We start from the raw sequence: 24,551 nt of genomic DNA, 5'->3' as shown, positions 1-24,551 counted from the left end.
ATTGTTTTAACCCTCACAAAGGAGGCCAAACGTGGTCTGATTGTCTAATGTTGGAATGTAAGAATAGAATAGAATAGAATAGAATAGAATTCAACTTTATTGTCATTGCACGTCATCAGTACAGAGCAACGAAATGCAGTCTGCATCCATTCAGAAGTGCTGTTAGCAATTAAATATGTATATTACAAATGTACAATGTATACAAATAAAAATATATATACACAATATAATATATACAGTATACATATATATTAAAGATAAATATGGTATATATGGCGGTTGATTATAGTTATGGGTGGTAAGCATTTATTTACAGCCGGGGAATAATTATTTTGTACATGTGACTATATTTGCAGTATTTACAGTATTGCACAGAATATGATAATGTGCGGGTGGTTGTGACTGGTTCAGTCCAAGTGTTATTGTCATGTATGTCCAGAGGGAGCGTGAATGTTGGTTATGATCCAAGGAAAGAATGACATTTAAGAGCGTTTACATGCAGAAATTGAATATACTATCCACAATTATTAGGCTTCTTTACTGGAGTCATTACTAAATATATGTGTATACTTGCTTTACAGAGGCTGCCATGTTTGTGCAGTAGCCTGAAAGTGTGCTTTTGCCATCCGATTGCAGAAGTTCACTATGCAAACTAAGGTGAAAGACATCCTTTCTGTTATGCAAAAGCCCTCTCTCCTTGGTTAACGGCTCTGTTTGATGTGGCAGAGGTGGGAAAATTAATTACGAAGCCCAGGACGACTCCTTTCCCACATTGTTAGCCCGTAAAAAATTATATTTCAGCTCTGGAAATATTGAAAACCGGGGTCAAGATAAGATGCAAAGTGAAAATCTGAATAAAATATCAAGCCTATTACTTTATTTGCTCTTTTCCTTAGCAAAAATCCTCTGACACATTTTAATGCAGAGGTCAGACGTACAGTAATAATCACCCACACATCTTATCCTCTCAGGTAGCCCACAGTGCTGTGTGAGTGAGAGGGGGCGTGGCTACAGTAGAGCACGCGAAAGCCAATGTGTGCTTTTTTTTAACCGATATATTTAACAATATCTTTTTACGTTACTTATCCAAACACTGTGACACTGGACTTACTCGTGCAAAAGACACCTGTCAAGTTTGAAATAAATCAGACCATTGGTTGGAGAGATATGAGAATAACAGACAGACACAGACAGAATTTATAGATAAGTGAATTAACAGATGCTTAAGAAAGACGTCGATCTAAATCTTATGCATCATCCACACAGTCATTTTAAGTGCAGTGGTTTGTCATAATAATACACTGTTTAACCTGAAGTTTTAAATCTTTACTCACTTTCAGATTTGTGTGTTTTTATGAATTAAATGTTATTGGCAAACACGACAAAAAAAAACCAACCAACATCCGTCCAGCCTGGGAAAAGACAGAGAGACTGAGGAGTGGGTGTGGAGAGAGAGTGAGAGAGGGAGGAAGGAGGAAGGAGGGCTCGGCTGTTCCAGTAACCTGAATCCTGCCTTTAAGTGAATCCACATGTCAGTGTTTGCTCTCAGACTGGACTGTTGAACAGTCGCTCGCGGCACAAAAGGTTTTCTCTCCCTTGTGGAAAAACCTCTTTGGTGCTTTCGTCCAATGGCGTGGTCTCCTTCGCTCCGTCTCCTCCTATCTTACTATCAGTGAGTCAGACTAAGTGGAAAAACAGGGCGGGGATGGAAGAGGGAAAGTCTGACATCTCATTTTTGACACAGCACATGTGTGTTTGTTTAAAAATAGTCTGGCGTGCCAGCTGGGGCCTGTTCCGACTGATGAGGCCTCGGCGACGTCACACACACACACACACACACACACACACACACACCGGATTCACCAGTGTGAGTGTGAGCAGATGCCTGGGAGCGGGGGCGGCTGGATTGCGGGATGTGATTCACAGTCTGTTTGTTTCTATTGTCTGTGTTTACATATGGGTTTGCTGAGGACGACTCGCTCTTTACGCGGCGTCGCTGAAAATATAAGCTGGTTGTGTGCGAGTATTTTTATTTTTCCGTTAAAGGTCACATAGAGTGGTCCTGTTGCACATAAATGTTAGTTATGGAGGTCTACTTACATATATTAACTTGTTTTTATGGTCAAAAACCTCCTAGTTTCTGTAAACTAGCCGATAGAAATCCTCTTTTCTGACAGTGTTTTTCAGCCGCGATGTTTCAGAGTGAACTTTCACCCCCAGAAGACAGAGTCTTGTGATTGGCCAGTACTATCCAGCACATCTGTTCTCAGAAGCGCAGCGCCCCCCTCTGGAATGGTGGATGCACTGCTCCTCATTATCAAAACATTGTTTTAACAGTGTTTAAAAATAGCTTCTTCACGACTCCCCGCCGCAGTCCCTTTTATGACTTTAAACCGGAGTCAGACCCAGAGTCAGAAGACACTGTCGCTCGTGAAACACCTCCACAACGGACGTTATTCTTCTTCTGTGGTTCAATGTACGCAACCGGATGTGCCCGGACTAGTGCCCGGAGCAGGAGGATCTGCTGTTCAGGAGAACCGCTGCTTACGTAACTATTACGGGATTTTCAGTGATCTCGTTGAGCCCCGAGATTACAATAAAACACAACGTTCTCAGCAGTGGCTGAACTGTTTGTTTAGAACCGTCAGGGCTTCATAAACAAGGTAATGACGCAGATACACACCAAAAAAAACAGCGATAATAGGAACTTCCGGTCTAGTTCCGCTTTAAACTGTTAAATCTGCCGCGGTCAAGGTGGTTTACGTCGTTTAATCCAAAGCGGCCGCTTACCTGTACTCGGCTCCCCAGCCTTTGACGAAGCTCATGCGGATGGTGCACATCCGGGTGAGTTGGTACACGGCCTCAAAGCCCTGGTTGACTGACTGGGCGAGCAAGGCAGCAAACTCCTGGTTGTTGAAAATCTTCAGATTACATCCTAGAGGGGGAATAAAAAAACATGCATTCAGATTCATGAAACACACTTGGTGGACACCTTTGGGGACACGATACATATTTTGTTGTGTTTTTCATTAAAAGTGACACTTTTAATCATCAAAAGAGTTGCAAAACGAAGAGAAAATATAGTCAAGACATTCACAAGATTAGAAGATCAGATTAGATAATCGCATGCTTTCGTCAAAGAACCTGCAAAACTGTTTTCATCTGTGCTAACATCATTGCACAAGGGTTTTCAAGGGTTTTCTAATCATCCGATAGCCTTCTAACGCGATTAGCAAACACAATGTACCATTAGAACACTGGAAATGGGCCTCTATACACCTATGTACATATTACATTAAAAAAACAGACGTTTGCAGCTAGAATAGTCGTTTACCACATTAACGATGTATAGAGTGTATTTATGATTCATTTAATGTTATGTTCATTGGAAAAAAAGTGCTTTCCCTTCGAAAATAAGGACATTTCTAAGTGAGGCCAAACTTTTGAACTGTAGTGTATGTTCTATGAATCATTTTTAAAGCCTTGAAAGTGACAAACTTAAGCCGTTTGGCAGCAAAAGTAATTTACAATTCACTAGTAGTCCGAATTGAATTCAATAGTCTTCTGAGCACATAAAACGGGGAAATAAAACAAACTGCAAATCAAATTTAAATCAACACTAGGTAACTTTTAAAACGATAAAAGCAGATGTTTAACGATTTCTGGGTCTTTATAACTGTTTGTAACCTCAGTTCAGGATTACTTTCCCTGTTTTTGGCAGTCTGAGGCTCCGTATTCTCGCTGCTATATTTCCATTTTTTAAAAAAAAAAAAAAAGCTTACATTCTGCTGCAGAAACTTCATGATTTTAAAGTCTGCCACAAAACTGAGAGGTTGAATATGCTGCTGGCTCTGTTGGGCAGAAATGGAGACCTTCGAAAGTGACATTAAAACTTATTTTCAGTTTCACTTCAACGTTTTGGTCTCATAACAGTAGTCCTTGTTCTTATTTTTCATCATCGCTGCTTCCCAATATTTCTCGTCATGGCAGAGAATCCAGCTTCCTGTGTACACTGGCACATGATGCATCATTAAGTTACACACTTCTCACAGTTTTGTGCAAAAACAGAGGTCCAGGTGCGGGGCGGGAAATGAAAGAGGCTCCATTCTCCTTATTACAAGTCAGTAAGCCATTAAAATGATTTTGAAACGCTAACTTAAAGGCGTTTGTACATCTATCTCTTGTTTTGTGTCTCTGATTCCACACACACACACACACACACACACACACACACACACACCTGGAGGGATCTTGCAGACTGTGGCAGGGTGCCAGCCGTAGCGCTGGTTACAGTTGGGGCTCTGGACAAAGATGGCGCTGTCGCTGAGACACTCTGCAAACACTTCCCCTCCGATGTAATAGAGCCGCACGCCGCGGCCTTGAGAGGAAACAAGACGGAACAAAAAAACACGCAGTGAGGACGAGGGAGAGGTGACGACGTGACGCGACGCGACGTCGTGACGTTTGAGTGGAACACTATACCGATGTGTCTGCGCGTCAACTCCACGGACGCGTTGCGGTTGACGTTGGACAAAAGGCCGAGGCAGAAACGCTCCGAGTTGGAGGGGTCGGTGAATCCGTCCACGGTCAGCGACGGCTGCGAGGCGTGGAAGGTCTCTCCTACTCGCTGGTTCAGCTCGTAGTATGAAATAGAGCACCAGAAGGCCGGCTCACAGTACGTCACAGGCTGAAGGTCTGACACACACACACAGAGAGAGAGAGACAGTTTGATAACAGAGTAGAAACAGGAGAGAATCATTCACTTTAACTCTACTGCTTTATCCTACACATGAGGGTTGCAGGGCCTCTGGAGACAATCCCAGCTGACACAGGGACGAAAGGTCAATTTTGAGAGTCCAATCGATTATTAATCGATTACTAAATTAATCGTCAACTATTTCGATGATCGACGAAAAGTTTTTTTCATGATTAAAACAAGATTTCTGGTTGTTTTAGCTTCTTAAATGTGGATATTTTCTTCTTTGCTTTGCTCTTGCTTTTCTTTACATAACAAAGAAATCATTAAGACTGAATCATTTAACATTCGAGAACAACAAAAGTTGGAAAAAAAGCCTATAAGAATGTTGAAATATTATTGAGAAAGTAGTAGTAGTATACAATAAAAAGTAGCGGTACTAGTTACGAAATAGTGTAATTCACATGCTAGTTGCTGAAATGTGCAGTTATCATTAAAGTGCTTGAAATTGTACATGAGGATGGAGACAAATGTAAAACCAGAGCAGGTGCCAGTCTGAGTTGAATAAACGGTGGAGAAAAGCAATGAAGAGCAAAATAGAAAGAGGCGTAAAAAAAAGGGGGCTGAGGAGGAGGACGAACGTAGAGAAGGAAGAAAAACACTAGCAAAGAAAACATTAGGCTGAAACTTGCGTCACAAGATGTCAAACCCATACGCTCGTTTCCCCGAATCTTTGACCAGACAAAATGTGGAAACTCAGAACCTCAGTGATGGAGACGCCGGAGCCAAGATGGTCAAATTACAGGCTTATCCAGCATAGTTTTCAGTAACTTTAACTGGTTCTGGTGCTTTGCTCGTCCCCCCCCCCCTCCTCCCCACCTCCTCCTCGACAGTCTAACATTTTGTCCTTGACTTTGAAGTTTCACGACAGATCTGGATAATGAAACGGGTGTGATTTTGTTATTTCCCCGGGAGCCGTGCAGCCGCGGCCTCCTGGAGTTTTTCCCGTCCTGATAGAATAAATGTGGGATATTGTCAGTGATGTTAGTGTTGGCAGGACGCTGTCACGGCCTGTTTAGCAGCTCACGTGGAGCGGGAAAAGACAAAGGCTTCTTTCAACACCTGGTTTCCTCCTCCGACAATAATGGAGTTAAACAAACACAATCCCCAACTGGGAATTAACACACCATTGAACCATTTGTCAGAATGTGAGCACAGGCAGACACACACACACACAGAGAGAATAACACAAACACTGAGGCAGCACGGAAAACACACACATACACATACACATACACATAAACAACCCTTACCTAAGTTGCTGTGTGTGGGTGAAACGGGGTTCGGTGACAGGTTTGGGGAGCTGGTGTCCATGCTGTGGGTCATCTGGTGATCGCTGGTCTCTCCATCCTCACTGAGGTAGCCAGGTGGTGGCGTTTCTGAGTCACACACACACACACACACACACACACACACACACACACACACACACACACACACACACACACACACACACACACACACACACACACACACACACACACACACACACACACACACACACACACACACACACACACACACACACACACACACACACACACACACACACACACACACACACACACACACACACACACACACACACACCAATGATCAATCCCTCTCTTTACATTTTATTTATCATCTTATAGGGACCTAAAGAACTCTGAAACTCCCTGGTAAATATGACACATAACAGACAACAGTTACTTCCTTTAAATCAAAAATGTGAATGTTCTTTCATCAGCATTTTTTTCTGATTCGTACCTCCCTGTAGTTTGCATTATTTACTACGGTTGAGCATCCTCATGTTTACGTGCTTTCATTCTTTAATTATTGTGTTTCTATTTGTCAGGATATCAGAACTGTGGCCAAATTTATGAAAAAAATAAAAAAACAAATCATCTCCTTTTCTTTCACTCTAATTTGTGAGAATAGAGAATTTGTCTTTTTAAGTTACTATGTTAAGTTACTACGTTGCAATGCTGGGTGTTTCTCTGTTTCCACATTTCCTCCACGGCTGCCAAAGTGAAACACCTGGTCGTGGGTGTGTCAGCCAGACTTCCCTTTATATTTACAATGTCAAAAATGTTTCATGTCTCACTGACTGCGCTTAAGCAAACAGTGTTGGTAGTTCCCGAATGATTCATAGTGTCATATCCTTGGTCTTTAATGAAATATCTATTTGAGGGTAAACCATCAATCAATTTTTGCTTGTTTGTTTGTAATTTTGTGGTCTAAATTATAAAAAAAAGAACTGTATCGCACTGAATCGTATTCTACCGTAATAAAAAGTATCTTCCCTGAGTTGTATTGTAGCACATGTATCTACATATGCTCAACTGTAGTATAGTAACACTGCAAATATTAATATATTATATTACTATTAAAGCCTCATAATGTTTTGGAAATAGTTCAATATAAAATATTCACATACAAGTCAAAGTGTTAAAGATCAGTGACACTTAAAGCCTAAAAGTACTGTACTGTTTATAAGAGAAGTGTCGCACACATCATTTAAAAAACAAATGCATGTGCGTGTGCGTGAAGCCAAACAGTTTCCTCTACAGACATGTCAGTTCTCTCACTCGCTGATAAATCTGCCTTTTTTAAAAGCAACTTTCTCAAGGTCCAAGAGCAACTGATCTTTAATCGAGACGGAGAAATGGCACTTTGATTGCTTTCTTGCAAGTTCTTTGAAACACCAAAACCTATGACTAATAAACCAAACAAACCAATATGATGTCATAAAAAACCTGGATTTATATGGCACCTTTCAGGACGCAGAGAGGTTTTTGAGCCTTTTCTTTCTCCACTGTTAAACTCACACAAGGATTAGGTGGATTAGGACACTTCCTACATGCACTCGCGCTGGTACCTGGTATGTAGTTGCTCTGGGGCTCAATTCCAGCAGGGAAGTTGGTGTTTTCGGGGATTGAATGGCTGTAGTCATCGAGTGGCGGGAACTCGCTGGGAATTTCTGTGTGTCTGGGCACCAGCACAGGAGGGAGGACTGCACGACGGACAGAAAAACAGTCACAAACACAAACAAGACGTCTGGTTACACGTCTGGAAAAAATAAATAAATAAATAGATGTTTAATTCAACACATTTTACTAACAGAGCAATTATGTCAGGTGCATAAATATCTAGAGCTCTACGTGACGAAAATGCCCAACGGAATTTTGCCATTCACAGACAAACATATACATGTATATACATATAAATATATATATATATATATATATACACACACACATATATACGTGTATGTGTACATGCCAGTGTCTGCAGAGGAGGGAGTTTTAAAGGTGACATAGAGTGGTCCTGTTGCACATATATGTCAGTTATGGAGGTCTACTTACATATATGAACTTGTTTTTATGGTCAAAAACCTCCTAGTTGCTGTAAACTAGCCGATAGAAATCCTCTTTTCTGACAGTGTTTTTCTGCTGCGAGATTTCAGAGTGAACTTTCACCCCCAGAAGACAGAGTCTTGTGATTGGCCAGTACTATCCAGCACATCCGTTCTCAGAAGCGCAGCGCCCCCCTCTGGAAACGGCGGATGCACTGCTCCTCATTATCAAAACATTGTTTTAACAGTGTTTAAAAATAGCTTCTTCACGACTCCCCGCCGCAGTCCCTTTTATGACTTTAAACCGGAGTCAGACCCAGAGTCAGAAGACACTGTTGCTCGTGAAACACCTCCACAACGGACGTTATTCTTCTTCTGCGGATCAATGCACGTAACCGGATGTGCCCGGACTAGTGCCCGGAGCAGGACGATCGGTTGTTCAGGAGAACCCTTGTTTACGTAACTATTACGGGATGTTCAGTGATCTCGTTGAGCCCCGAGATTACAATAAAACACAACGTTCTCAGCAGTGGCTGAACTGTTTGTTTCGAACCGTCAGGGCTTCATAAACTAAGGTAATGACACAGATACACACCAAAAAAAACAGCGATAATAGGAACTTCCGGTCTAGTTCCGCGTTAAACAAGCTCCACGTTGCTCCGTACCTGGTGTCTCTACTCTCTGGTAATGGTACGGGTTGACGCACACTTCGTCCTTCTTGGTGTGGAAGGCGTACTCGCACAGCTCCACCGCCCGCAGCTCGTGGTGCGACTGCAGGTCGGGCCAGCGCCACAGGCGGCAGTAGATGACGTGGGGGAGACCTTTCCTGTGGGAAACCTGCAGGCGGCCATCGAGAGACCTGCAGACACAAGGCAGAAGAGGACGCAGAGGTTTGTCAATCATTTGAATGAAAAACAACACTTTCTGAAATTAAAACCCTATTGTTTGTCTCATGCTCAGGATATTTGTAACTGACGAATGAGTCAAAACTGAGTCTCCGAGTCACAGTAAGAAAACGTGTAGAAGTGAGTGGAGGAGTCTTCTTACTCACTGGTACTTTAAGCAGTAAGCATGTTCGTCACATAAGAGTTCACCACACAAACCACCACACACCACATCATCAAACACTCAGTGTACACTCTCATTTGATTCCCCCTCCCAGGGTCTTCTGCCTCATTATACAGTATATTATAATATTATTGAAGGTAGATCCACTTGTTAAGTACTATTTGTAGTAACATTAGGAATATGGACTTAATTTAGCTGGGGCTGCAATGATTATTTCAATGAATAGTCACATATTTTGGTAATCAATTAAACTGTTTAAGTCTTTAAAGAAAAACAAGCTTTCTGATTTTCTGTAGCTTCTTAAATGTGAATATTTTATGGTTTCTTTGCTCCATAATAACTTTATAATAACTTAAATATAACTATAATAACTTCACTGACATTTTACGGACCAGTTCTCGATTAATTTAGAAAATAATCGACATAATAATAATGAAAATAATAATCAGTCACAGCCCTGAATTAAGCAAGTGTGCGAATTCTGCATATTATGCACTATCCTGATTCAACACACTTGATATTAATATTAATAACTACCATATTATATTACTATATATAATAACACTGCTGTTATAAGTTGGGTCCCGGCTGGTTTTTTTAAGGGCTGGTTATGAGGTGATGTCTAATAATAACAACAACAACACACTGGTAACATGATTACAGTACAACAGGAAGTCCACAGTGTTGTATGACATCTGCATTCATCTGCTGTGCTGCATGACTTTGATATTACAGAATGACTTAATGTGGTGACAGAGAATAATCTCTGAACACATCGTCCCACTAAAGAAAGAAATATCATCACCTTCTTATGTTAGAGGCGAGACCACAGCTCTCTCTTTCACTCACTCACTCACTCACACAAATACAGAGTAAGGGTCAAAGGCTTAAGCTGGAGCACTTCAGAAAGGACAAGCATCTGTCCTTAAATAAAAACACGGGCTGTGCACTGTCCAACCACTGAAAGCTCCACCAGTGTCAAGCCGGGTCAACCATTATGTCGTTTTAATTTTTCATGGCTCAAGCTTTTATTCGCCGTCTGCGTTTCAAATGGGGCCAGGGCGTGTGTGTGTGTGTGTGTGTGTGTATGTCGGGAAGAGCTTAATGTGCACAAAAGCATAGTTAATGTGCATACACGAGCATACGGGAGCTTAAAGAAGAAGACCGGAAGAATAAAAAGATGTTTTAAATGTCTAAATGAGTCACAAACCTTCACCCAAATGTCTAATGAGGAAACAAACCCTCAGTCATAATGTTGAGGAAGTGCTGCTGTGAAAAACATTAACAAACTGTTATACATATCTATAAAAAACAGCAGAGAGTTTAAAGTTAAAGCTGCAGTAGGTGACATGTGCTTTGATCAACAGATAAAGCTCACATAGAGTGGTCCTGTTGCACATAAATGTTAGTTATGGAGGTCTACTTACATATATTAACTTGTTTTTATAGTCAAAAACCTCCTAGTTGCTGTGAACTAGCCGATAGAAATCCTCTTTTCTGACGATGTTTTTCTGCTGCGAGATTTCAGAGTGAACTTTCACCCCCAGAAGACAGAGTCTTGTGATTGGCCAGTACTATCCAGCACATCTGTTCTCAGAAGCGCATCGCCCCCCTCTGGAACGGCGGATGCACTGCTCCTCATTATCAAAACATTGTTTTAACAGTGTTTAAAAATAGCTTCTTCACGACTCCCCGCCGCAGTCCCTTTATGACTTTAAACCGGAGTCAGACCCAGAGTCAGAAGACACTGTCGCTCGTGAAACACCTCCACAACGGACGTTATTCTTCTTCTGTGGTTCAATGTACGTAACCGGATGTGCCCGGACTAGTGCCCGGAGCAGGACGATCGGTTGTTCAGGAGAACCGCTGCTTACGTAACTATTACGGGATTTTCAGTGATCTCGTTGAGCCCCGAGATTACAATAAAACACAACGTTCTCAGCAATGGCTGAACTGTTTGTTTCGAACCGTCAGGGCTTCATAAACAAGGTAATGACGCAGATACACACCAAAAAAAACAGCGATAATAGGAACTTCCGGTCTAGTTCCGCTTTAAATAATAATCTTCACCATAATGTAAAATAATAAATAATAAAAAGAGACTTAATGAGACTCCTAAATACTTTGCTTTTACAGATGGAAACGAGGCCCGTGACGGGAGACTTTGACCAGATTTCCACCTCCAGTGGATGCTAAAGGAGTTACACAATATACACAATAAAAGCCATGTCAACATGATTTCAGAGTTGGGGAAAATGTGTCTTTCTTCATAATAAATGGCATCTCACTGAACAAACTGCCCTGGTGGGTGATAGTGTTAGCAGAATCATGCATGGCATCACTGCTGTCACAGAAGGGGGAAGTGAGCAATATCTTATATATATATATATATATATATATAACAAAATCTCAACACAATCTACATCAACCAACACAGAGAAGACAAATGAGCACTTTGGGTTCTTCTTCAAATAAGAACAAAATCACTGTCAAAACGTTTGAATTATTTAATTGTGCCTTTTGGTTTTGCAATTTGATCTATTTTGGTCAGTGTTTATGATTCCCTGTGATCACTGTTCCTCTTTTCTATTGCAGTGTTTGGCACGAATTAAGTCAGAATTTATCGACACCGTTTCCCTTTACTGCATTTGCGCAATTTTGTGTAATTTTAGTTTTTCACAGAAGTGACGGCAATTTAGGTTAATAAAGCTGGGCAAAAAATAAATCAAACGTTAAAAAAAACTGCTAGGGGAGCTTTAAAATACAGCGACAACATCACAGAAAAGGCAGCTGAAAAAGTGAATCATAGGAAATATTCCGACGGTCACGACGCCACGTGGGAAACACATGAAAAATGCATTTGCGCAGAGGAAAATTGATCACACTCACAAAACCAACCATACGAGACAGAAATATATTCTTCTTTATAAAAGAATGAACTGTGCAACATTTCTCTGATGTGGTTCACAAAAACCGTTTAAAGAGAGAATAATGTTGTTGTGATGTGTGAGGTGTTTACTTCACTTTGGAGCAAAATATGTAAAAGAAATGATTGTTCAGACTGTGAACTGGTCAGACAGGACTGTTGGGTGCTGCTGAGTGGGTGTTTGGTGGGGCTGAACTTTGTGTGGGCTGAGACAGACAGACAGACAGACAGACAGACAGACAGACAGACACAAACTGCAATGACATTACTGGCTGTTTTGGTGTCCTACTTCATGTCCTTGTCTTTGTAAAGCCCCTTCCAGTCAGTGTTTTCAGGGAACACAGTTACAGTAATAATATGGCATGGTATGACTCACACTAATGAAATAAACTGACCCACAGTACAGTCCACTTGAAACATTGAATGTGACCTAATTTTGCAGTGAACAACAATGAACGACATTGCCACTGCTATAGGGCATTATTGTTTACTACATACATAATATACTGTTGCCATGACAACTACTACAAATCAGGATCATTTATGCAATGTCTTGCATGACAAACACATCACATAACACACGAGTCATAAACAAACCCAAATTCTTCATTGAACCAAAGTCGCCCAAAACGTGTTTCTTTCAGGGTGATACACAGGGTTACACCAATATAGTAAACAAACACTTTCCTCACTAAAGAGTCTTAAAAGAGAAGAAAAATACTTGGGTTTTTGGGCTGTAAGGGATTTTCTTGACTGGTCACTTGTTTCCTGATAAATGATGGCACACTTCACTCCATTCACGCAACAAGCCTCTGGCGGCCTCTGCTGGTCAGATTGACAAGTGTGGAAGCACAAACAAACAGAGCCACTAAAAACAATACTGATAAATACAAGTTAAGTAGACATGGATTCTTCTTCTGCGCGGGTTAGCGAAAACTTGGATCGACAATGTCGCATTACTGCCATCGTCTGGAATTGGAAAACTCCACAACAATATTCAGTAACGTCTCGATCTGACACTGGCCCAAAATTACAGGATTGGATATCGGAAAAAGAAAAGCATAAAATCCGATTGCGGTCCAAAAAACACTAAATATCACTTAAACAGTAGCACGGGTGGAATGCAGTCATGTGGACTTATTTTCAAATAAAATAGGACAAACATAAAATACAAGAGTGTAAGATACTCAAAGGCTGTCAATGTCAGACACAAAAAATACTACTATACTGATCCATCCTTATTTAAAGGTCCCGTATTATATCCTATTTCTGCAAGTTTAAAGCTCACATAGAGTGGTCCTGTTGCACATATATGTTAGTTATGGAGGTCTACTTACATATAGGAGGTTTTTGACCATAAAAACAAGTTAATGTTTTTATGGTCAAAAACCTCCTAGTTGCTGTAAACGAGCCGATAGAAATCCTCTTTTCTGACGGCGTATTTCTGCTGCGAGATTTCAGAGTGAACTTTCACCCCCAGAAGACAGAGTCTTGTGATTGGCCAGTACTATCCAGCACATCCGTTCTCAGAAGCGCAGCGCCCCCCTCTGGAACGGTGGATGCACTGCTCCTCATTATCAAAACTCCCCGCCGCAGTCCCTTTTATGACTTTAAACCGGAGTCAGACCCAGAGTCAGAAGACACTGTTGCTCGTGAAACACCTCCACAACGGACGTTATTCTTCTTCTGCGGTTCAATGTACGTAACCGGATGTGCCCGGACTAGTGCCCGGAGGAGGACGATCGGTTGTTCAGGAGAACCGCTGCTTACGTAACTTTAAGCTAGTTCCCTTGTGTCCTAATGAACATGTCCGTGACATGCTTTGGTCAAAATACCATAAGGATGAAACACCACAGCAGTTCAATCATTCTGCCAAAACAGCCCTGTTCACAACGCTCGGTTTAGCAGTATCTCTTAAAAAAAAAAAAGTAAAACGAAAGTTTAAGGACAGGAAATGACATCAGCAACAGAGGCTACTGGGAGTTGCAGTTAGCATTTGGATGGCTCATTTTCAGGCTCTAGCAGGCACATTGTTGTATGTATGTATGTATGTATGTATGTATCCACTGGACAGATAAATCCTTTGAGGCTGGATGTTTGTGTAGGACTCTGTGCTGCACTGTGGAGCCAAGAATAGAACTTTTCGAGGACTACGCTGACTTCTGGTTTTCGGATACTGTTGCCCTCGCCAGCACTCTCGTGTGATTTACGGACAACGCGGAGCTCCGTGAGACAACAATTCCAGGAATTTAGCGTCTTGTGACGTCCCAAGGAGCAAAGAGGTCAACATCGTGTTTTATCTCCTGTACTTAGATTGAGGAGGACCACAAAAACATGAGTGAGTCATCTTTTTTCACACTTTGCCAACTGGTAGAGCCTCCAGAGCCCCAGATATATGGATTTAAATGATTAAAAAGTAGATTTAGCATAATATGGGACCTTTGAAATGCAGAAATTGTGCATTTGCTTTGTATGATCAGTGGGTTTTAAGATGTTGTGTATATGCTGACGATGCTGCTATATCCTTGAGTTCTATACTTGTGCCCTCATCTACTGTTATTTTTTAAGTTTATTCCTTTTTACACAAGGAAGAAAATGTGTACCTAAACAACCTCAGTTTTTCAGTGCAGAGAAAAATATCAGTATCGATTATTGGCGCAAGCAGTGTTATGTTAGTATATCGCCAAAAAGTCCAATATCGCGCATCCCTAAAACTGCTGTTTATCCGCCAATAAAAAATAAAGGAAACAAACGCAATCACTGTATAGTACATTGCGCCACACTGACTAATTTTATTGACAAGATTTACGAGATTATGCGGGAAAAAAACATCATCCTGACGGTAAAAACCACTCCTGCACCAGCACCAAGCCTCAGCCTGTCGGTTAGAGGGGAGAGTCAGTCACAAACAGCCAAACTCTCACTCTGCAAAACACTTTCAATGATTCAACACTCAGAGTCAGCTGCAGCTATGCAACAGAAAGAGGCACGTGATCTGAAGTCATCCAAGAATCCAAAAAAACTCAGGCCAGCAGCTTTCATCCTTCAGCCTCTCCCTGAAGCTGGTCAACACAGGCTGATTTTATTTACAGATCACAACGCTGACTATTTGACTACTTGCACAGCAGTGATGGAGCGGCAGAAAAGATGCATTTTGGCATTTAACGATGATGTCATAGATACTGGATGGACATGGTTCTCTCATAATTTGAGGGAAACAGAATATCACATTTTCTTTGTGCCATAAATCTGCAATACATTTGAGACAAAAGCACAGTTCCACAACGGGAAAAGAGAGGATTATAGAGGACTAATATAAACGTGAATGAATGGTTTACTGTCGTCATTGTACTGAGCAATCAGACCAGAAACATTGCACTTTCAACATGTGCACTATACATATCTTGGTGCAACAGAAGAAGTATTGGTCAGGCAATTGTAAAAGACCTTACACTTAGATTTAAATTATTACGTTTATTAAGAAATGTAGTTCGTTTTTATTAGAGTTTCATGTGTTTATTTCAAGGATGTAAACAGGATATTAAGGTGTTTGGCTCCTCACTGTCTGGGTCAATACTACTGTACACTTAAATATTTGTTTATTTATTGCGAGTCATATGAACATAGCAGTATTCAACAATGTTATTGCATACTGTACTGCACGTTTTTTCTTATACCTTGCAGCCAAAAAGTTGTCTATTTCAACCATAAGTGATTTTAATATATGACAAAATATACATTTTTTAACTTAAGAGGTTAAAACTTGTCCAGGGAGTGTTTTATTGAAATAAAATAAAATAGCTTTTTATGCGTATTATGACGGAGCCTCTTTAGACCATCTGCGCTGACTTTTGCATGGAGGACACGAGACAAATCACTGACATTTCTCTGTCACACGAGAAATTGATGTACGAGAATGAAAGGGACAAATTGGTATTGATTTTTCTTTGCCGTGGGGGATATTGTGTCAACCTCATTGTGTGTGTGCCATGAAGCCGAGGCTGAACCTGACCTTTGAGCCCAAACCAGCGCTGCATCTCTCTGTGTGAATGGCACACACACACACACGCACACACACACACACTTTTACACTTAAACACTCAGAGCAGTGACGGTGTGTGCCTGTGAGATACAATAACTGTGTAAAGAATGTTGTCAGAAAATGGAAAGGAGTGCTGAGGTGAGTGACTGTGACGAGGAGGAAAGAGTAGTAGTAGTACACACATTTTAGAAGTGTGTGTGTGTGTGTGTGTGTGTGTGTGTGTGTGTGTGACTCATAGAAGAGACCGAGACGGAGCAGATTGAGCTTTTTTACTGAGCTGAGGAGGAGGGGGCAAAACAAACACACCGAGGCATGCCCGGTTACGCTCACAGACACAAACATATACACTCTGTGTGTGTGTGTGTGTGTGTGTGTGTGTGTGTGTGTGTGTGTGTGTGTGTGTGTTCAGACTGACTTTGGTCTGGGAACACAAACACACAAACACACTACGCTCTCTCTCTCTTGCTCCTCGCGGGCTGCGACCTTTTGACAAGAATCTTTCACAACTCTCTGCCAAGCTTTGAAGTCTAGGCTCACAAAATGAATTTGAAAAATGTCAAAAGACAAGAGTGAGAAACACGACGCCTGTAGGAATCTTTCGCGCATCAAGTCATTAAACAAAATTCTTGTGTAATTTAAAATAAAATAAAAAAATGTCTGCAAAAATACTTCAAAACACTAACCCCCCCCCTACAAGAGCGCAGGGAGAGTGGGGAGGACAAAGGTGGTGATGGATAAAGAAAGGAGGCTGCAGCCGGACAATGGGTCTGGCAGACTGTCTCAACAGCTCAGGGCAGCTCACAGTGTCTGTGACTGAAAACACCCCTCCCCTTTTCCTCTCCTCCGTCTGTCCCACTATCCCTTCCATCCCAGTAACTGAGAGTGGGGTGAGGGTGGACGTGAGGATGTGGGGGAGTTGAACTGGCTTCTGTGAACTTTCATAAAGTCTGTGGCCAGACTGTAGCGCTGTGGTCCAATGACCTTCGAGCAGAGGCTGCTGCTGTCTTCCAGCAACAACATGTAACGCATGGGTGTCAAACTCTGGCCCGCGGGCCAAATTCGGCCCGCCGTGTAATTTCATTTGGCCCTTGAGGCAATATCAAATTAACATTAGAGCTGGCCCGCCGGTATTATACAGCAGCAATCGCGCTGAGTTTAGCCGGCGATTTGGCAACTGATGGTCAGTATAGCGGTATTTTCAAATTTATTAGCTTGTGGAAAAAGTAAATGTTGATATTTACCTCAGAAGGCTGCAAATAGAAAAGAGGCATTCAATTTTTTATTTAAATTTTATTTGATATGCCATTGATATTTTTTAATTATTATTATTATTATTATTATGTGAAACTCGATTTTGCATGTCACTATAAAGTTATATAAGCCTTGCTTGTTCAATATTCAATGCAAAACTTGTTTGGGTCCCTATTAAAAGGTTAATTTGTTCAACCTTGGCCCGCGGCTTTGTTCAGTTTTAAATTTTGGCCCACTCTGTATTTGAGTTTGACACCACTGATGTAAGGTGACAAATCACACGCTAATTCACAAGAAGGGAATTCATTTAATTTGGTTCAAAAAAGCTGGCCACGCGTCCACTTCACCAACTCGTGAATTTCTGGGCATTTTAAAAAGGGGTATTTGGCGATCGCAGTGCTAGAACGCAACCGTGTCGGTGGACTCGTGTTCTCCTCGAGAATCTGGACCTGCTTCTACTCAACTTAACCACCGAAGACTCCAAACGTCACATTAACGAGCAGAGTTTAACCCGGTGTGTAGCTGCTCTTCTATTACTGTGCCATCACTTCACAGATTCTGCAGCAACAGTCTGTGTCATTTCACTCGGAGGGAGGATGTTTATTTAAGTTTTTAGAAAAGTTGGGCAGCATCTGCTTTCAGTCACGGTCAGATGACGCCGTTAATGTATTTAGTGGTGTCTCTGGTGAGGGTTGTAGCTTTGGTTGTTTATGTAGAATATATAAACCTAACATTAGGTAAAATACAATAGTTTGTATTTGATTTAGTAGGGTTAAATAATTCAGGAAGGCTAATCTAGAGTATGCTTAAAGGGGAAATAAGTAGTTTATAGTGCCATCTTGAGGAGAGGCTGAAATTTACAACAAAGAACTGCTCCTCTGCTCACCCCCTCCCTTCCCTGAGCGCTACGGTGTCCTCAGCAGGTCAAATGTCGTCCTCGTTGTCTTTCTCCGTGTCAGCAGATGAGGTTCGTGAGGCGAGGGAGAGGGCGGAGCTACCGCGGCCGTAGCAGACGAAGCGGCGAGAGTGGAGGCGGGACTTCAGCTACAAGTAAAGAGACGCTTGATTTGTTCTCTCGCGTTTGTCCTTACAGGCTCCGGTAGAAACATGGCGTCTCGCTGCTAACAGTGGTTATGCGACCGTGGCCCGCGACCATGTTATTTTACATGACTTTTTGGAACACTACGAAAATGAAACAAAAAATATTATACAGCAACTAGACAATGCAGGAGCACATAATATGTATAAAAAAGTGGATTCTGGGTTATATAAACCCATAAATACTACACAGTGTCCCTTTAAGACACCGTGTAGTGGTTTATAATAGTACGAGAGACATAACTAGTCATTTATTGCTTTTTGGGGGATTGAGAGCAAGAATAAACACATTTTTAGATCAAACAATCAAACTAGAGACTTGTGAAGGATAAAAAATAATGATGTTCATAGAAAGGCATCATTAAGAAAGTCAGTTTGGTTTATAAATGCTACAAATATCACACATATTTTATCATCGTGGTCCAGAAGATTTAACGTGTGGATACATTTAGCACACACACACACACACACACATACACACACTCCCACTCTCTGGAAAAGCCATCAAACTTCTCTTTTTCATACAAAAGGAAGGGTGGGTGGTGGGTTGGCGGGGGCTTGCGGGGGTGAGCGGAGCATACCAAGAATAGAGTGTGAGAGAAAACTAAGTCCCACAGGTGATATCATAGGGCTGGAGTGTGCAGGGAGCAGAGAAGGAGGGATCTAATGTGGAATAAGAAACCAGGAGACAGACGACTGGCAAAGGCGAGACGACAAATAACAGAGTCTGGGCTCAAAGCACTGGGAGACGATAGAGCACTGGCAAGCGTTAGTTTTACTGCTAACAGTCAATGAGTTGAGCAGCCCTGCCTCGTCTTTTTCAGAATCAAAATGATGAATGAGTGAAATTACTCCAGATGCGAGTCATCAATAAATTCTTCCCTGCAGCCGAGCTGATGTTTATTTCCAATGGTAGCGACTGTAGAGACGTTCACAGGCCAGAGTTTGTTTTACTGTTGAACGTGATTTAATAAACAGGCTTTTTTTTTCTTTAACCAGACACACACTAACACTAATATGAAGTATAATGGTTATTGGTTAAGTTTATTCTGCTGTGATGAACGGTTGTGGGGGGGGGGGGGTTGTCGGACTTTTTTTTTTTTTTGTACCACATGTTTTATCACCACTCTGTGACATTCCCTAACCCTGGGGGCTGCAGCTGCATATGCAGTATAACTTACAGCTAAAAATAAATTCATACCTAACCTACATACACTGCTGATGACGTGCGCGACGCAATTCACGTTTACCTAAAGGAAACTCTTTGTTCGTCTGGCTGTAAACCGAGGATGAGCATTCGACCTTCTCCGGTTACAACATGCACTCTAACTTGTCGGACAGTAGATTCTTCTATTTAAACAAAGGGTTTTGTCACACATTGTGAGTACACTTATGTTTGTCAAGTTTTTTTTTATATAATGGATGTTGGAGAAAGAGGCAAAATATATAAAATTTGATTTGAATGAAAATAACCTGAGAACAAGAGCCTTACTGCGTGGGTTTTCTCCAGGTTCTCCGGGTTCCTCCCACAGTCCAAAGACATGCAGATTTGGGGATTAGACAAATTGGACACTCTAAATTGACTGTAGGTGTGAGTGTGAATGGTATGTTTGTCTCTGTGTCCTGTGATGGACTGACAACCTGTCCTCCTGGGTTTACCCCTCCTATCGCCCTATATCAGTTGAGATTCCTCATGGACGGATTTGAATGAAAGATCTTGCAAGAGGTCATCATAAAGAATGATAATCCAGATATTTTTCAAATATGCATCTATGCTGCGAGTACTAGGTAGTACTGGTCCATTTTGTAAACATAAGAATAACCCCCCCCGCTCACCCCTTCTCTTCACATTCCACCAAAATATGTCTTTCCTCTACATTCAAATAGCTCATTTCCACTTCATAATGTCCATAAAGCAACACTGTAGCCTAAATTCCAAATAGAAAGCTCAATGTAAGGCTATGAAACCCTCATCATACACTTATACAGACACAAACTGGACCTTTATGTGATAAAAGTATGCTTTAAAGCTCACATAGAGTGGTCCTGTTGCACATAAATGTTAGTTATGGAGGTCTACTTACATATATTAACTTGTTTTTATGGTCAAAAACCTCCTAGTTGCTGTGAACTAGCCGATAGAAATCCTCTTTTCTGACAGTGTTTTTCAGCCGCGATGTTTCAGAGTGAACTTTCACCCCCAGAAGACAGAGTCTTGTGATTGGCCAGTACTATCCAGCACATCCGATCTCAGAAGCGCAGCGCCCCCCTCTGGAACGGCGGATGCACTGCTCCTCATTATCAAAACATTGTTTTAACAGTGTTTAAAAATAGCTTCTTCACGACTCCCCGTCGCAGTCCCTTTTATGACTTTAAACCGGAGTCAGGCCCAGAGTCAGAAGACACTGTTGCTCGTGAAACACCTCCACAACGGACGTTATTCTTCTTCTGCGGTTCAATGTACGCAACCGGATGTGCCTGGACTAGTGCCCGGAGCAGGACGATCGGTTGTTCAGGAGAATCGCTCCATACGTAACTATTACGGGATTTTCAGTGATCTCGTTGAGCCCCGAGATTACAATAAAACACAACGTTCTCAGCAGTGGCTGAACTGTTTGTTTCGAACCGTCAGGGCTTCATAAACAAGGTAATGACGCAGATACACACCAAAAAAAACAGCGATAATAGGAACTTCCGGTCTAGTTCCGCTTTAACACATTTAGTTCAGGTCAGCTAACCAGTGCTGTAGTTCTGAATTTTAAAGTCCGTCACTTGAGCTCATTTCTAAATCTTCTTTTTCTTTCTAAAACTTCACCTCCCTCACGTCAGGTTTCCCCCCCCACATATCCAGCTGTGGTCCAGCACCCGCAGCAATCAGCGGCGGCCGGTGGAGCACAAAGGCAGGTTTGTTGTCTGGTGAACGTGCGTGTGAAAGTGTGTGTGTGTTTTTCTGCGTCGTGCACACACACACACACACTCCTCCGCAGATAGTGAGGCGGCCGAGGCCAAGTCAAGGCAATGCTGTCTTTCTAACCCCCAACCCTCCCCCCCCCTCTTCGCCCCGGGTGCATGCCGCAAACCAAACAGCAGCCCACGCCCTCCTCAAAGGCCTGGCATGCAGAGAGAGCATTTCTCTGAGCTGACTAACCACACACACACACAGACACACACAAAAAAAAAATATTAGTGCTGCACTCAATGGCGTGACAGTAGCTGGTACATTGTTTATAATCGACAATGACTTATTGCACGAGTTTAAATTCCGTATCATATTGAAAAACATGATATTTCTTATATAAACACCACTCTATACGTCCGTTATCCAAGAATCCGTAACATCAGCGTCGTGATGTCACACACTTACTGCGTCATTAGCAGCCACAGCAGAGGCCAACGAGGTCTGACTCATTCAGGTTTTCGAGGTCATACAGTCTACGGGTTGCAACGAGGTAAACACTGAAACGCAGGTACACGCAGGCAAGTGTCCCGTTTCTGCGCAGCAAATCAAACAATGACAGGAATCCTGAACGCTGCTGAAGAGGGTAAGTCATTACAGCAGCCAGTCGCACACACACACACACACACACACACACACACACACACACACACACACACACAGACAGACAACACACATAAACTCCCCGTGACCTGTCTTGTATTGCGTCTGCGGCGGACAATGCTGTCTCGGGTGACTCACGGTGTGGTACCTGGCGTGAAAGCTACTCAAGTGAGTGACAGACAGACAGTGTGTGTATGTGTGTGTGTGTGTGTGTATAAACGAACAAACAACTGTGATCGCACCGAAGCACAATTATGATGAAAGTTACAGAAAAACAGCAAGGAGAAAATCAGTGAAAATCTCTCCGTTACACAAATCTGCGTGAGTGATTTGTGTTGCGCCATCTAGTGGTGCCGCCGTTACCGCAGGCAGGCGGCAGCGGCTCGCTGGGCGTTGTTGCCCGATGATAGTGACAGTAGCATGGAAAGTCGGATTAAGATTACTGATAGAGGTATGTAATGAATGACTAATAAGTTTATTTTTAAAATGACCTTTTAACACAGTTCAAGAAATAAAGTACTGTGTTGTTATAGACTGATGTCTCTGTAACTTTGTAACTTAAAACATAACCTTCCACCGGTGTAAATTGAGAAAAACGGAGCAACATACATGAATTAAATGTTAAAAATCACATTAAAACACAAAGACAAAACTGCACACATTCTATGGAAAGTTTGCATTCAAACTACAGGAGAAGTGCGTCAAAAATGTCAGAAAACGTTGACAATTTTTGATTTCTTTTGTTTGATGGAGCCAAGAATCCAGGAAATATTCTTAAGAAGAAACTGAAAAACCAAAGAGCTTGTTCTAATTATTGAAAAAAAAAAACACAAATTTAGTAATCAATTACTAATCAATTAATCGCATAATCGTTGCAGCCCTGATTGACATTCAGTTACTTAAATGTGATGAGAGAAAGAGAAAATGTAACATAGTTTTATGGCTATTTCTAAATAATGAAGAGCTCCTAAGGCAATGTACTCATCTATCAACAGAGAGCTAACACATTTGTGATAGCTAATAATTTGTCTAGCAATGATGATGATAGACAAATTACTGACCTGAATCCAAGTCTATATTTAAGTGAAATCTCCATCTATCTTTGGTTTTGTCCTGCAAACACATTAAACTTTATGTACAGTATGGAAAGTACAGGTGTGGTATAACGCAGGCTGCGTGTTTCATGTAGTCTTTCACCCAGAAACATGCAGACACACGCCTCTGGAAGTCAAACTACTGTCTGAAATCTGTTCCATCTCGGCTTTGAGTGAGTTACTTTATTTTCATGTAAACCACACCAACCACCTCCCTTCCTTTGATAAGCCCGGAGAATCCACCATGCTGGCACTTGCCAAGTGTTCTGCCCTCGTTTCGTCTTTTATCTAAACCCTTGCTTTCTGGTTCCCCTTGCTCTTTGACATTCTGATCTTCTCAAACTTCAATCGAAATTTCTCGCCTCTATTTAAATTCAGCATACTTCCGTCTGTCTCAGTGAAACACATTCCTCCACTAGGATGACAGGTTCTCCCTCCAGCAACCGCAAACACACTGGGAATCCCCCTGCTTCTGTTTGGTGCTCTATATTCTGCCTTTATGAGTCAACTGATGTGTAACTGCCAAAAGTTTAGAAATATTAGGGCGCTTTCACGTCTATATTTCGATTGCTTTGGTCAGAAAAATGTTACAACGTAGCAAACGGACGTGGGTACGGTTTGCTTTTACATATGCACAGTTCTAAACGGACCAAAATAGAGAGTGACCATCGAAACCGGAAACAGACTAACCCCCGATGATTTCCATCAGGCGCGTCACCGCCGCGGAACATAAGAGCTGCGATCACCGGAGCTGATCGCTGGCAGCGCTAAATATGGTTGGCCGATGACGAGCCCGGTGGAAATTCGGGGTAATCCTGTATCTCATCTCATACCCGTAATGCATTAAAGGTACAATATGTAGTATTTATGGGTTTATATGACCCAAAATCCACTTTTTTATACATATTATGTGCTCCTGCATTGTCTAGTCGCTGTATAATAGTTTTGTTTCATTTTCGTAGTGTTTCAAAAAGTCATGTAAAATAACATGACCGCGGACCGCGGTTGCATAGCCACTGTTAGCAGCGAGACGCCATGTTTCTACCGGAGCCTGTAAGGACAAACGCGAGAGAACAAAACAAGCGTCTCTTTACTTGTAGCGGAAGTCCCGCCTCCTCTCTCTCCGCTTCGTCTGCTACGGCCGCGGTAGCTCCGCCCTCTCCCTCGCCTCACGAACCTCATCTGCTGACACGGAGAAAGACGACGAGGACGACATTTGACCAGCTGAGGATACCGTAGCGCTCAAGGGAAGGGAGGGGGTGAGCAGAGCAGCAGGTCTTTGTTGTAAATTTCAGTCTCTACTCTAGATGGCACTATAAACTACTTACTTCCCCTTTAAATTATACCGTTTTGTCCCATTTGGTTTAGTTGCTTTCCCACCAGAGGAACTGTACCAAAGTAGAGAAGATAAAGCGGTCCG

The 24,551-nt window shown here is 42.0% G+C and overlaps 1 protein-coding gene across 1 annotated transcript in view; it reads right to left on the bottom strand.

Moving 5' to 3' along the window:
* The window catches only part of LOC310936989 (mothers against decapentaplegic homolog 3), a 35,893-nt gene that overhangs the window by 1,846 nt on the left and 9,496 nt on the right, over nt 1–24,551 (bottom strand). Inside the window, exons 2-7 of the mRNA XM_083901168.1 lie at nt 8,759–8,952; nt 7,617–7,751; nt 6,010–6,135; nt 4,483–4,695; nt 4,241–4,378; nt 2,791–2,935 (exon numbers count right to left, since the gene is read on the bottom strand). Coding sequence (XP_083757294.1) covers nt 2,791–2,935; nt 4,241–4,378; nt 4,483–4,695; nt 6,010–6,135; nt 7,617–7,751; nt 8,759–8,952 — 951 coding nt within the window. The remainder of the gene's footprint in view (nt 1–2,790; nt 2,936–4,240; nt 4,379–4,482; nt 4,696–6,009; nt 6,136–7,616; nt 7,752–8,758; nt 8,953–24,551) is intronic.

Source organism: Microchirus variegatus (assembly GCF_963457635.1).
Source record: "Microchirus variegatus genome assembly, chromosome: 14".
Classification (NCBI taxonomy): domain Eukaryota; kingdom Metazoa; phylum Chordata; class Actinopteri; order Pleuronectiformes; family Soleidae; genus Microchirus; species Microchirus variegatus.
This window is presented reverse-complemented; position numbering and strand designations above follow the sequence as displayed.